The sequence below is a fragment of the Hermetia illucens genome, chromosome 1 (genome assembly GCF_905115235.1).
Source record: "Hermetia illucens chromosome 1, iHerIll2.2.curated.20191125, whole genome shotgun sequence".
NCBI classification, from domain to species: Eukaryota; Metazoa; Arthropoda; class Insecta; order Diptera; family Stratiomyidae; genus Hermetia; species Hermetia illucens.
The window spans coordinates 172,229,269-172,245,412 of record NC_051849.1 but is presented as its reverse complement, the minus strand read 5'-3'; the positions used below and the strand labels follow the sequence as shown (position 1 = coordinate 172,245,412).

Below are 16,144 nucleotides of genomic sequence, written 5' to 3'. Positions count from 1 at the left end.
TGTAGAATACCCGCGAAGGCGGTATATTCCTTGAGCCCACCACTACTGTTTTACCAGGGCTGCCTTCCCTCCGGATAACTGTCGGTAAAAGAAACAAGGTAACCTTTTCTCCGATTATTGCGGGTCTTACTATTATCTTGCAAGTCTTTTATGGCATTTGTCCTTTCCTTGCTGAAGATGATGAAATTAGCGCACTCGTATGGTTTTTGAAGTACCCTATCGCGATGTGATGATCTAGATGGATTCCATTTTGTAGAAAACTTTCTAATGCGGGAATCTGGTTTAAAGTTAAACCCAATGAAAGTTTGTTGAAACATCGCTATTTCTAGATGGCTTAATTATCTTCCCATTTGTGGTTTTGCAGGTTTCCCACAGGCTTCCACTACATATATATGGCATAGAGTTAACTTGTGGTCGCTGTGTATTAAGATATATTGTGTACCAGCACAATGTCAACGAATGTCGATCACACAATGAACCAGACCGTCCTTCTTGGTCAAATCACTTTCGTTTACCAGTACCATATCCAATTGTGCAAGGATTAAACGAATTGAACTTCCTTGGGTTTTAGTGGTCATTAGCAATTACAGGCTGAAGAGGGGTAGCTTTCGAAAATAAGACTTAAAGGATCATAGCAGCTATACAGCCTACCAAGAGAACACAAAGCTGCATCTAGCAATTCCCCCTGGTTTGACCGGGGGCACTAATTTTAGCGCTCCTCCTTTTTAATCCGCGGTCCCCCAATTAATTGAAAGATTTCTGTAGAAATTTCGGAAGTGATCTAGGGATACAAATCCTGGGTAACTGGCACTAGGGGCAATGTGGCTATTATTAAACCTTGTGTATGCTTTTGCGAAGGATCCCTTCTATATTACCGAAATATCTATTTAACCCGGAATAAAAATTTTACTATTTCGGGCCCCCAAGAAAACTCTAGGCCCGGTGCGAAGCACCCTCCTCTCGTCAGACCTGGAGACTATGCTTGAATTTTATTATCATCATACTTAATGCTGTAAAAGTGATAAGCCTGCAGCGGCGGTGCACCACAAAAGTAAACATAAACGTTCACGACAAATCGAGATTCGAACCTAGGTGAACAAGATCGGAAGTCTGATGCTCAATGATGATCAATCTGGTCATAGCACCGTAAAAGTAGAACAGGAATGAAGAAACTGAGTGTTTTGTTAGTAAACACTTAGCAAAACTAAAGAGGGTCGCGTTATGGCTAAGAGAATTTTGTCTCGCAAGAAATTCAAGAGGCAGGAAACAGTTAATTGATTAATAGACCACGGAAAGGTGCCTGCGTAAACAGCAAATTAAAAACTTTACATTTCTTATAACGCAATTAAATAATTACCGATCCGACCTAGTTTGTTATGGAAGTTCGGTTTTCTAATTAAATTCAGATTAATTGAAAGATGAAGGTTAACAAATGAAACCCTCAACAATGGTGTAGGATTTGTTATGCTATTCATTATCTGTTTCCAGCTTCTTCTGTATGGTTCGAATCAAATAAAAGTTATTATTGAAAAGATAACACAATAATCATAGCTGTCGATGCTACTGAGGAGGGAAAATATGGAACTTGACTATAAACGAATCACCATCTTTAATATGTTCATTTGTCATACAGAATATAAAAAGCATCCGGGGGGAGTAGGGAGTAAGTTTCCATAGGTAGCAAACATCTTCTATTTTTACGGATGATAGCAGTTTAGTTTTGTTAGCCCGGGAATCTATCTCCACTTCAATTATGAGTGCAAAAATTAGCAATAGATTATTTCTATTATTAATGTTACTCTTATATAAGCCCGAAAGATTTGAATTTGCTAAGAGTTAAATCTCCCCCATATAGAGAATAGGACATTCATTGAAGTGGCTAGTGAGGAGTCTTCTTTCATTATCTTCATAATTCAACTGCCACGATTACTATTTCCAGACGCACTCCTTTTCCATCCATTTTGCTTTTGTATTCCGAGTTTTCGTCAAGTTTTCTACTGTCATTCCCATATGTTCCTCATTTTTCTGAAATCTTCACCCAGTCCCTTCTACTCATTAACTCAGCAGTAGCTCGATGATTTTTCGTGGAGGTGCACGCTGATTTTTACTTGATAGAAAACTGCTTGCGGTGATTCGGTTTTTTGATCATAGAAAAAGTTTTGTGTTGAAAACGCGTACCGAAAATGGGAGACACGAGTTTATATGAGTTGTTGGGTGTTGACAAGAATGCGTCGAGTAGCGAAATAAAAAAGGTAAGACGATTTCCCGACAAAGTGAAGTGTGCGGCTGGAAATGAAATTTGATTGTGGTTTTGTTGACGGTGAAAGCGTGCGAGGATTTGAAATTGATGCGACACCTTTGCCGGCGAAACACCGTAATTGGCTGGACTTTATAACGATCAATTGTCGATTGTATTTACGGATGGCTGAGTGTAATCGGCTTAGAATTCAATCGAATTATATAATTTTCGTGCATTTCCAACGATTCTGTGGCAAATTTAAACGCTTCAGCTGGCAAAATGGCGTCGGAATGAATGACATGCTTGTCATGGATCAAACAATGGTCTCTGCACGTTATTTTGCAGTTGTTTTGTGATAAACGTTCGGATACTTTGCCAATGCTGGAACGTAGGCAATTCCTCCAAGCAGTAGTGGAGTTACGGCTTCCGGCGATGATCGCTTCTTGCTTAGGTTTGGACCTTATTTTGGCCTTATTAATTGAATGGAATCTTTAATTTGGCAGCTGTCCAGGTGTTACGGCGAGGAACTGCTTGTTGATTATCATAATTCTGTTACACATTCGTGCCACGATTTTTCGGGACAGAGGCCCACCCGTGACAGTGACTTCGATTCGTTAACCCTTGCACGATACGTAGCCGCTAAGTGTCAGTTGTCGCTTTTTTTCAGTTCCAGTTTCGGTTACTTCACATTTAATTTAATTCGTCCGTGTGTTGTGACGATTTAACTTGTTTCAATTAAGACTTGTTCTTTAATATGATTATTTATGAAGTCAAATCACTTCCATTTACGTTAGGTATGATTCGCCACACTTTGCAAGTTAATTTGCCCATAAGTCTGTCAGCCCCGCCATCGATGACGGCACATGGTACAATGCTTGGCATTTTGCTTCTCTGTGAGCTGTTGGTAATTTTTTCGAAGAAGCTACTTCATGATTACAGCAATTATTGGGAAAAATCGTTTCCATTGGGCACATAGGTCAGAAATTGATCAGTTGTCCCCCTTTTTATGTGAGATCCAATGACTACCACTTTCGACTTCGGATCGATTTGTTTAGCAGAATCCGAAGTCCTTGGCGACGTTAACGTTATCCGAAATAAATTTTTTGTTTCATAGCTCATGATTTTCTCGAGTGGATTCTCGCCCAGTTGAAAGCAGCATATATTTTGGGCCGCATCTGGGAAGATCAACCAATTGAACGCTCTATACGCCCTGTGATAAGCTGCTTCGTCATTCAAATTTAGGGTCCACTATGTGTCTCCCTTGATTCTTCGGGGCACCGCTTTATCGCGTTGCCTGCATGTTGGACACATTTGGTCTGCGCTCGTTGCCGACCGGTACATTTTCAATATGACAGGTGCATTTCTCACGCTAGTGAGTCGATTGTTATTTCTGTGAACTTGCGAGCAATGCCACTGTCCACTCGAGCAATGCATGCATCCGTGTAAGTTGTACAATTTCAGCAAAGACTAGTCGTCGGTCTGCGAGCGTTCGCCAGCGCTCATGCTTGTTTCATACTGGCATTGGCCGGCGTGAGGTAAATATATGTCCATTGACTTTCACTTTGATGGTTTACTTTTACCTTTGTCTTCCCTTTGTGCAAGGTTGTATTATCCTTTCAGCTAGGAGTTCGTTTTTCTTGCTATTCTTCTTGCGGAGGCCTTCGACCTCTCCGAATGTATTTCGGTAGCAATCACCTAAGTAGCCAAGTAGCCTACAATGCCGACCGTCATTGCAGGCTTCTTTTTGATCATAGAAAACATGGGAACAGCATCATGCATCACATTCCACAGTAAAGGAGATACAATTAAGTGAGTTCATCGTCCTTCCGAATCATATAATTTTCTCCTGGAACCTTGTTGTCGATCATCATTCTTTGTCAGTCCTCGGTGGTAATTGGAGATACGACGTACTTACTAGTTAGGAAAATATATATATGGTTGCCATTTACCCCTTGATGGGGTCAAGCGCGTCAATCACACCTAAGCCTCATCGTTTGCAGTTGAAATGCGCTTCAGCTTCCTCAACGACTTTCCGAGCTGCTTGCATTCCTCCTCTACTGTTCTGCGCCAAGTGCTCTTGGACGACCTATTCGTTGGCCATTTTGGGAGAGTGGATTCCAGTGCATGGCATAGCTAGCCATGAAATTGTCGCCCTTCCTTAATGTGTAACCTATTTATTGTCACTTCCGTGTTCCGATCACATGGCGTATGAGAGCAAGGTCTGTGCGACAACCAAGTCTTTCGGTTGTAATAGTGTCAGGTCAGCGTACTCTGATGGTTCCACGCAAGCCTTGAAGTGGCAGGGGGATGGCAGCCACTTTCCATGTACTGGACACTACTTTACTACTTTCGTGTAGCAACACTGAAAGAATATTAGCACAGAACAGTCTCAACTTGATTTTGGTGGTGAAATAACTGTATTTCCACATTTTAAACAATGCAGCGGATTTAGCGCTGTTAATGTGCCGTGCAGCCCCCCAGTTCCGTGCCACCTTCGGCAGAAATCACCCTTCTAGATATATAAATTGATCGACGTCCTCGATGTTCTGCCCGTTAATTCAAATAGGGAGAGTGCGTCAGACTGAGAACCTTGGTTTTTTGCTGTTTATCTTCAATCCAACTCGACCTGCTCCTCTTTCCAAATCCAGAGCCATTTGACCAAGGTTCAAGATCCGGTTAGAGGACGAACGGGTATCATTAGCGTAGTCGAGGTGTTTGGAAGATATCATATTCTATTGAACGTCACCGATAACAAGAAGAAGTAACACCGATGCCATGCTGCAAAGAGGGGCGGATTCTGCTTAAAATCATTCAATATTTGATCTCGGCGCATCATGTGACATTTTGTGCCACCATATGTCATTTTGATAATGGCCACTAGTTTCGCTGGAATGCGCCTCCTGCTTAAAGCACTTTAGCTAAACTCTCTGTTCACGCTACCGAAAGTTTTCGCGAAATCAATGAAGAGCGGGTGCAGCGAAGATCTAACCTCCGCGCACTGTTCCAAAATGACCCACAAGGTGTTGATTTTATCAATGCTGGAGAATTCCGACCAAAAACCAGCTGGGAAAGGTCTCGGATTCCTAACATTTCCGTACCAGTGGAATTAACAGATCTACAGTAACCGCAGGTGCAGTGATAAATAACTCTACGGGGGGACTTTCAAGTCAAGCGGTTTTACTCCATTTGAGTACATTGAAATTGAAATGATTTCTCTTCTGCTTGGAGGAATAGTTTGTATCCGCATGTTGCGGTGATTAGCCACACAAGAGGCGGAACTTCATCGGATGTAATACGATTAAGAACCGTGGTGAAGTGCTCTTTCTACCTCTTTAATTGGTCATCATCGAGGATGAGACCGTTAACGTCCACGTGCAAGCTCTTCCGTGATGCAGTATACATTTCTGAAATCATTCGTAGTGCGTTTTCGATAGCCAAAGGTCATTTTCGTGAGGCCAGACCGTATCCGAGGCGTTGTTGGCTTTTCGATATAGTAAAGTTTCAACATTTACATGTTGGTAGCCTATAAGCAGGGAAGACTTTGATTGTATTTTTAAGCTCTAATCCATAAGGCCTCTTTCAGTTGCATTAGAGAACATGGCTTCTATTACGCTACGATTTGACGACATATTTTGGGTTGTCTCGTCTAGATTGAAATCCCCATTTTTCTCGGTCATAGGCTTGGTCCAGCTGGAACCGAGAGGTCGTCTTCATTACTGCGAGGCGGCGTTCATTGTCTGTGGTTGCCAGCAGGAACTCGGAATCACAGAGGTTGGCGATCGTGGATGTTCTCATTTCGGATGATCATAGTTTGTTACACGGCTCATCCAATGTAATATAGGGTTGGGGAAAATTAATGTCGTATTTATGATTGAATTTTAACGCTTTATTTAACATACTTAGAATTATCCGATTTAAGTCATATATGCGCCGCTTTGTTCGCAAACTTGTTGCCATTTAGAAGGCAACTCCATTGTCCCCCCTTATAAACCTTTTTTTTCATCAAATATAGTCATATGGGATATCAAATGGAAGATCTCGGTTAGTTTTGATATTTGTTGAAACGGCGGGGAGTTCGGGGTCGAAATTGATCATTTATTTAACGGGGCCATTCTCAGTAACTGTTCAACCGAAAAATCTGTGGTGGCTAGGTTCCGAAATACCTCCCATACCAATATTCCTTAAAATAAAGTAAATTACTTTAATTTTCAGTAATTGGCTGCAGAACTCCCCTTAAGTTTATCCTAGCAGCATGCATAATATAGAGCTTGATCCTACCAAGTTTGGTGGAAATCGCACCATTACTAACAAAGTTATAATAGGTAAAATTTGTCATTTCTTTGGAAATTCAAATTTTGAATGTCAATATCACCCGAAAGTGAATTTTCTCACATAATATATGCGTATATTACGTGTTGCGTGCTAATGAGACAAATTCACTCTCAAATGTCTTTATAAAAAAAATACACAAAACCTCTGATAACTGAAGCGTCCAGTCGACAGATCCCTGCGCTAAAAATTGTCAAATTTGGGTTGAATTTGATTATATCAAATACAACTAAAAAATTTGTATATATATATTTTTTCGTTGTCAATAACATTTCTTAATTTTCAGAATTATAGAAAGTTGGCTAAAGAATATCATCCTGACAAAAACCCGGAGGAAGGTCATCGATTTAAGGAAATTTCATTTGCATATGAAGTCCTGTCGGATGCCAATAAACGAGAAATCTACGACCGACATGGATTGAAAGGCTTACAAGAAGGTGCTGACATGGGTGGCGCCGACGACCTCTTTTCACAGTTGTTCGGAGGTTTCGGAGGAATGAGTCGCGAACGCGAGAAACGCATTCCCGAAATTGTGATAAAAGTGGAAGTTTCATTAGAAGATTTATATAATGGCAACAGATCAATTCCCACCGAGTACAATCGGACACAGATGTGTGGAACATGTGACGGACGTGGGGGTATGTCAGGTGCAACAGAAGTATGCAGAACCTGTGAAGGAAGAGGTTGGCAGGTAGTACTTCAGCCGATCGCAATGAATATTCTGGGGCAGGTAAGTGTACGATTTAATTTTCTACGGGCTATCTTTTCCAGTTCGATAATCTCTCATGATTTTCTCTTGGGTAGTCCAAATTCAAAATACTTGTTAAAACAACTAGAACTTGCTTGGATTGTACATTGCCAAGAATTTACTCCCGACTTATCTAGATATGCCTAAGCAGATTCACTTACCTATTTTCTACTGCTCTTTTAGGTTAGACGGCAATGTGTTAGTTGCAGTGGGCGCGGAATAATAATTAGTGAAAGTGATCTGTGCACTGAGTGCAACGGAACACAAATAATGGATCGAAAGCACACCGTTGAAGTGCACGTAGAAAAAGGTATGCAACATATGCAGAAGATTATGTTCCACGGAGAAGGTAACCAGAACTCCAAAGGTCAGAAGGGTGATGTAATTGTATTACTCATTCAAAGAGAACATCCTGTATTTGAGAGGCGCGGTGATGATTTAGTTATACGAAAAGTAGAAATAAGTCTTGCACAAGCACTTTGTGGTATCGAATACGTATTTAAGCATTTGGATGATCGTGATATAGTTGTAAGAAATAAGAAGGGCGAGGTAATCAAATCGGGCGACGTTAAGGGTATTGTTGGGGAGGGTATGCCAATTCATAAAAATCCTTTTGAGAAGGGAAATCTTTATATTGAATTCGTTGTACAATTCCCAACAAATAATTTTGCTTCAAAAGAACAAATGCAAAAATTGGAATCATTATTGCCAGCACGAACGCCTTTTGTCATGCCAATTGGTGAACAAGTGGAAGAGGTGGACATGATCGATTTGGAGCCACGATCATCGTCTGATTCTTATGGCGGGGGCAGTAGTGGAAATTACTACGATGCTGACTATGATGATGACTCCCATCATGGGCATGGTCCAAGCGTTCAATGTCAAACTCAATAAAGTAAATTAAAATCCAAAAAGACAAAGATGCTGAGACTATAATTATAAATAAAATCATAATTCAAAGAAAAAAATCGGAAAAATAAACTACAGAAAAAAAGTTTAAATAACGGAAATACTAACGAAATTTGTAACTCGAACAAAAAGCGACGAGAACCTGACATAAACACAGTGTTTAGCCCTTTAAAAATCCTATTCTATTTCTATTTACAGTATTTTTGCTTTTCTTTATTCGTCTGTTGGAAACCATTTTTTCTTCTTTGAATTTTATAAAATTCTTTATCAAATTGTAATTTATACAAAATACATATATTTTTGAATTTAAATTGGAACACTACACGAAAAGTTAATTGAGTGAAAATGAATGGTAGAGAAATAAAGGAAACCCCGAGGTTGAAACAAATTCAATCGCATTCGTAATGGTATTATCATTTGGAATTTTATAATTTTTATAATATAATTAGTTGTTTGTGGTATGGCACTTCTCCTCAACTAATTTTTATTAGTAAACCTCTTCTTAATAAGTAATTGTTGCATGGAGAGGAACAATTATATAAATGGCCTTAAATTTGTTGCGCTTTTCCATCATTACATTGGTAGTTTATAGGGAATATGAAAGGTGATGTTAAGTATGGGCACTGTAAAGGAAGATGGAATTTTGTTTTGATAGAAATAGGGCGCAATTTCGGACTGTTTTATTTACGTATTCACGTGCGATTCTTCTTCTCGATTTACAACTACTGAACAATTGTGGAACATATCTCTGCTTTAAAATGCTTTTGCTTCAACTTACAAGGCAATTTTTAACACCATACATACATGCCAACGATTTTTGTTCAAATGATGATGTTTCGACGTATTTTTCAACTTAGGGTGCTTTTCTTGAGTTACCAGGTGTACTCCTAATTAATTTCCATTTTTTTTTGTGAATAGAACACATAATTACAATGGAACCGTAATAGTTATTTTATTCGAAATATTTTCCGTCGCTTTCTACACATTTTTCCCATCTTTCTGGTAATTTGTCAATACCACGTCAGTACAATTGACTGTCTTTGAAGGTGAACCACTCAATGAGCCATTTCTGGAAATTTTGGTACGAGTCGAAGCGCTTTTCAGAAAGCACGTGGCCCAACGAGGCAAAGAGGTGGTAGTTCGATGGGGCCAGATCTGGTGAGTAAGTCGCATGGTTAAGCACCTCCCACTTGAGTTTTTCCAGCGTGTCGCGAACGACTTTCGACTTATGCGATGGTGCATTTTCGTGGAGGAAAATCACCTTCTTCTGTCTTTCTCGATATTCTGGTCGGTTCTCCGCAATTGCTCGGCTTAAATCTTTCATTTGTTGTTTGTAGCGAACGGCGTACACAGTTTCACTAGGTTTCAGCAGTTCAAAGTAGATCACACCGGTCTGGTCCCACCACACACACAGCATGACCTTCCGACCGTAACGTTTTGGTCATGCCGTCGATGTCGCTGCTTCACCTGGACTTACCCTGGATTTGATGCGTTTAGGGTTCTCTAAGACAATCCACTTTTCGTCACCCGTAACAATACGATGGAGAAAAGACTTTCTTTTGTCCCGTTGAAGCAGCATTTCGCACGTCACTTTTCGGTTCTCCATTTGTCTCTCGGTCAGTTCATGCGGAACCCACTTTCCACACTTCTGAATTTTTCCCGTGGCTCGCGGACGTTTCGAAATTGCTTGCTGTTGAACTCCTAACGTATCTGCAAGCTGTCGTTGTTGTTGTCTTCATCCAATAATGCTTGCAATTCGGCGCCATCAAACGATTTTCGCTTGCCGGAGCGTGCGGCATCGTTCAGGTCGAAATCTCCATTTTTGGATTGTCGAAACCACCTTTCACATGTTCGAAGTGTTAATGCACGATCGCCATAAACTTCCACAAGTGTACAGTGGCTCTCGGACACTTTTTTTCCTTGATTGAACATGAAAAGCAATGCATGGCGCATATGACATTTTTGACGCGCAATAAAAACTTACTGGAGGAACTTTTTGGGGAAACGTCAACGCAGTTTAGACACTCGACAACAACTAAACAAAATGGTGTCATAAATTCGATCTGGTCTGCATCAAATAATTACCATGAATCGCTGTTCTTTATTACATATATTTTAATTTCTATCGGGCTAGGGTAGAAATGATTCACATTGAATTTTTTACTGAAATGGCCGCCACCTTCCCCGCAAGTTTAAAATATTAAAAAGAAACTCTCGCTTTTCCCGACGGTGAGATTTTAATTACAATTTAATTGAAGAAACACTGAGTAAGTAAGCAACTGGCTTGCAAAACATTGTTTGATTGAATTAAAACCACATTCCCCTGAAAAGTCAAAACAACTAAGTCGGAAGTTCGACGTTTTAGATATGAAAGGTTTTGTATATTTCTTATGTAAGAATATTTCGCTGCACGATGGTTCCATTGGAACATTCGTAGTGGATATGTATTTAGTTTGTCAGTTTATTCGCTTTAGCGTGATTGATTCTACATGAGAGCGGTGCAGTAAATTTACCCGAAAGGTGGGAACGGGAAGAAAGAGAAGAGGTGTAAAAAAATAAATTACAAAGAATTTTCAAATGTGGGAAGGTGGGACAAATAAAAAAACAATAGCAAGAAGTTCGCGGTCGTACTTTTTTGTAACTGATCCGTTGGAGTCAGCACCCTGTGAAAGTGCGGTAAGGGCAGCCATCAGTCAAGTTGCCCGCGTTTGGCGAAAGCGTAGAAGAATCGAACAATAGTGGAAATACTGAGTTCGGGAGTTTTGACGCCTTCAAAGACGAACGAAGGTGTTGTGTCAATCACTCTTTAATTGGTAAGATCCACCAGCGGGTCGAAGTGGCTAATGAAGTCAGTCGTCTGTACGCCGGCGATGATAAACGGCCGGATGAAGTTCCTGTAGAGCTTGAATTCTGAGTTAAATTCTTGATTCTATAAATGTTTTGCGGGGCATTGAACGCATATAGGACAAAGCGTGATTGAGACAGCGGCACCAGAGTCGATGAGATAAACTTGGTTGGTTGTTTTATTGAATAGAAGTCGTGGCTCTGCGTCTACTGAGGGAAAATACCTCGCTGTCGTGTACAGTCTCCATTGTGGACGGGGACCGTTGTTTTCCTGATTTGACTGTGTAACTAAATACGATCACTCATTACTCATTTTCCACTAACATGACCCAGATTTCGAGGTGCTGCTCGTTAAACGGTGGGAAATCTGGGCGGTGATTGTTACGTAGCGGCTCGGGCAGTGCTTTAGCCATGATGTTGGGGTATTCCTGGTCAATCTATGTTGCCGTGCGAATCTATCAATGTGGTTTTGGGTTAATTTTGCGTGTTTCCAAATCACTATCCTGCATAATATTTCGTTCGTGTCTCTCCGAATGTTTGATTATTTGTCCAAAAACAAGGATTCACCAAGCGTTGCTTCGATTCTTAAATCTACATCGCTGGAATGCTTTGTCGGTCTCGGTTAATCACATAATATCGTTCTTCTTTGAATTCAGCGTAATCGGGATAAATGTGTGTTTGGCCGTTTGACAATAACGTAAGTGCGTTTTCTAGCAACATAGTCATAGTCTCCCCAGCAAGACTGTGTCATTGTGGGTGGTATCAGGTACTTCCTGTTAGCCCACAGTGGCCGCAGAGGATAAACAAAAATCAACAACAACAATTTTTTCTTGGACTCACAGCAGTTCGTTCAACGATGGTTGCTGTTCGGCTGCCTTTGAAATGAAACGGCATTAATAATTTACGGTTCTGGAGTCTCTTCCTAAATCTCTCGAAGCCGCAGGGCGTTCTTACTTTTTATTCATGACGATGATGGTGTAATACTGAATTATTAAAATTCAAATATTCAATTTCGATACTAATAAAAATGAATTTCTCTATATTGATGATGCCGTCGAACTTTCCACGATTCCAAACATTGAAGGTGGAGCATCTGCTGTTCAAGGTTTTTTTGTGGGGTATAACGCGTCAATCAAATCTAAGCGCCATCACTCGTGGTTACCTGAAATGCCCTTCAGCACCTATTACAACTTTCCGAGATACTCGCACTCACCCTCTACTGTTCTGCGTCAAGTGCCCTTGGGGTGACCGACTCGTTGGCCACCTTGGGAGTGTGGATTCAACTGCATGATGTAGTCATGCAATTGTCGCCCCTCATTAGTGTGTGACTTCCGAGTGGCAGGCCTGTGCGCCGACTAAGTTCTTCGTTTAAGATAGGGACATGCCAGCATATTCCGATGATACGACGCTGACAGGTATTGATGAAAGTTTGGAGCTTGTGGGTATAGTGGAGTTCACTTTCGATATAGCAACACAGAAAGAACACTATCACATAACAATTTCAATTTGAGCTTGGTGTTGAGATAACTGCATCTCCAGATTTTAGACAGGACACCAAAAACGGACAAGGCAGCATGCAGAACGTCGCCGATAACAAGAAGAAATAATATCAGTGGCAGGATGCCATCCGCTTTGGACGTTAAAGTCCTCCGAGATTTTATATTTTGCGTCATTATATGTCACTTTGATAATAGCTATTAGTTTTTCCGGAATGTCTCTCCTTCAACATTTCAGATGCACTATCCGTTCACACTATCGAAAGCTTCCTTGAAATCGATCAGGTACAGGTGCAGCGAAGATCTAAGTTCCGCGCTGTTCCAAAATGATCCGTAGGGTTCTGATATGGTCAATGGATAGGTAATTAAAATTACTTGTATAATGTTACAAAATTTAAATTTATTTTTATGGCAAACGGAATAAAATAAATTTCAAATGTTGCTAACCTTGCTGCGCCATATCACTCCGCCCGCAGATGAAACCTTGGGGTTTCAGCGACTGCGTTTCCCATCATTCGGCGAAGCGACGTTGAATGCGCGATCGCAAGGAATTCATTTCGTGAAACTTCGGGAAGAGCTGAAATCATTGATCAATCCGTTGAGCCGCCGTCAAGGATCAATCGCACGCTCAGAATCCCCAGTGCGACCCAGTTTTCTGCAACCGAGCGAAGACGAAGAATTTTGGTGTGCGCGTGTTTTCGTTTTTGAAGCCGAAATAAATTTCGAATGTTGCTAACCCTGCTGCGCAACAAATGCATGTCCATCAAACTTTCGAGATGTTCTTTGATGTGTTCCAGAATTATTTCAGCTACTATGGTTGCGACGACAGGGAACACGCAGATACCCCTTTTAGTCTTCTGTATAAAACTCGAAGTGATAACGAATGAACGGTATGACCTCAGGTGTTTGGCATTTGATTTGGCAATTTGATTTAGATGATACATTTTCAGAGGATCGATTTTGCAAAAGATCGTCTTTCAATCAGTTAGATGATAATGTTACTGGGTACTGGTCAGACTTGCGCAATGGCTGTTTGAACGGCGACGGAATTCCTTTTTTTGTAATGAATTCGAATTCAACCTTTATAATAGTCAGCTTCTTCCCAACTACAGGCGGACCAGACGCTTCTATGTAACGATAATTCTCGCTTTTCATATTTATTTGAATGGTCGGATTCTACGAGAATAAGTTGTATACCTGAGTAGCCGAAGGCACTCAAAATTCCTTTTGGAATGCTGTTTGTTGGACGAAGGGAGGCGTCGGCGGCACAGGATTGTTAAGGCGTGGTGAGGTTCTAAAATGAGTATCAGAGTTTTGCATGTATGAGTTGGGAAGGTTTTTGGTCCCCTAGTTGGAGACCGGCTAAGAATCTTGTATTTTCTATTTTTACTGATACGGTAAAGGTTATGAAGCGTGTCTTGAAAGCTTCATATTACCGTTCCGCGTGGTAACTTAACTATGTTGACCAACTTTGTCCGAATTGAATTTTTTTGACTATGTTGTCCAATTTGATCTTGAATGTTCGAAGTTGAGTCTCCAGTCGGGCCAGCTATAATACCTCTGTTTCCCCCAAAACGCCGATCTTTTGAATGAAACAATTAAGCTTACTTGCGTTTAATTAACCTGTCGCGAAGGTTGGCACGATGATCATGTCTCGATGATCGCACTAAGCCGTAATATGCAGGCACTTTCGAAGTTAATTGATGCCACCAACAACTGTGATGGTGAGCGACGTGGAGTCTCAAGGCGGGTGCGGTGCTCGTGATGGTTGAGTGTCAGCCTCTCGATCTCGTTATCCCGGGCTCGAATCCCGGTTGTCTTGGATGTTTGTGTTCGTATTCGTGTTGTTCTGCTGCTGCATGCTTATCACTTGCACAGCATTAAGTGTAACTGAAACACAGTCTCATTGAACCCTGTGTGGATGTCAACGAAGGTGTGAACACGAGAAATACATGGAGTCTGCTTGAAAAGTTCTGATTTAATCTCCTCTTTTTGATGTACTTCCTCGGGTGCCGTATAATATTTCTTCAATATAATGGTTTCGCTAGGTCGTGAGAATTTGTAGTGAATTGTATCGACTATTGACCATTAAACGAAAAGCCTCTACCTTTTCGGTGTACATTATTCTTAGATATACTCGTGGGTTTTCATGGGCGTTTAAAATTGTGCAAAACAACACTGGCTATATGACAGAATCTCCTTTTCGTAGCAAATTATAATGCACTTCTAGGTGAACCTCTATTGTTACGAATCATCACTAAGTTTGTGTGGAACTCATTAATCCATTTTTTTAATTTCACTAATGAGATTTAAGTGACGTGAAATAGTTAAAGCAGTAAACACTATTTTAAACTGTCGAACCGTTTTATGTAGGTTTGCTTCGATACGAGTACAAAACCTTATCGTTGTTGACAATACCCGACCTATCACAATGAGTTGTGGGTTCAGTAACAAGCCTTTTCGGAGGCCATCCCATAGCAAAGGAGACAGCGTGAGGTGACTCAACGTTAATGGTTTACGTATATCATTTACGGCTGTAACATAGTGTCACGCGCCTATACATGGAGAGTCTCTTTTTAGGTTGTATTTCAGTTGTCTATTGACTGCCACACATCTTGTGAATTCGTTGGCTTAGCGTAGTTGGCATGTATTGTTTCAGTCTTTCGTTATAGTTCAGATTTGTACATGATCTTTACATTTTACTTTCTTGATTTAAGATGGTACTTCGAAAATGCTAAAGTTTCCATATGCTCCTACCGTTTCTCAACGGATGCCGGAGCTCCAATTCTTTTAGCGCCTTTCTCCGGTTCCCTTTTAGAATATCGCTCACGAATTGACTTTCATGCTACCGCGCATGTCTCTGCTGTCTTTGAAAAGTTCACTTTTCGATTATTGACTTAAAATAACTGAAATTTTTCGTGCAACACTTTTCACTAATTCAATTAACGTGCACGGATCCATTTTGATATTGCTTATATTATTGTTTCAATTATGGTCCATGAGATCGGCATGCATAACAATATACAAATGCATGCGTACATACATATTGTCATCTTGTTGTGATTGGTTGTTGAAGTCATGTCACTTGCAGACAAAACTTCACATAATATGCATTGTTGCAAATTCTATTAGCTCCACCCCTATTTTTGGTTATTTTTGAGAATATAGGCGAACCTTGATGTCCTAAATGTTCTCCATCGGGTGGAGGTTTGCGCTGCACGCAGCTATTTCTCCGACCGGGTTTCAGACTAGTGCCATGTTGTTTCCCGCAAATTGACAACCTTTTTTAAGGATTGCCTTTAGATGCGGTGCGGATTGTCCGGGACAAAGATGCGGCTGAGAAGAATTATTTGACAAACGTGACTTGGGCTTGAGAGCTTTAACTATTCCATGATAGAACGACTTGTACGTGTCCGATTAAGCGTCGACCGGCAGATTTGACGTATACCAGGGGGCGGAAGTTTGCTTTTCGTTTCGCGTTTTTTTTCGTATTGTGGGCGTCGCGCTTAAGAGGTGATCAATGTGTGATCTCTGCCGAGCTTCTTTCCAATGGAACGGTTAGACTCCACTACTGCTTTA

General features: G+C 40.8%; 1 protein-coding gene across 1 annotated transcript; it reads left to right on the top strand.

Annotated features, from left to right (window-relative positions):
* The first annotated feature begins 2,052 nt into the window (after positions 1–2,052).
* LOC119661646 (dnaJ homolog subfamily A member 2) lies at positions 2,053–8,635 on the top strand. Its single transcript, XM_038071078.1, has 3 exons — positions 2,053–2,252; positions 6,855–7,298; positions 7,500–8,635. The coding sequence occupies exons 1-3, from the start codon at positions 2,184–2,186 to the stop codon at positions 8,208–8,210; spliced, it is 1,224 nt and encodes a 407-aa protein (XP_037927006.1). The 5' UTR covers positions 2,053–2,183; the 3' UTR covers positions 8,211–8,635.
* The last annotated feature ends 7,509 nt before the right edge of the window (positions 8,636–16,144 follow it).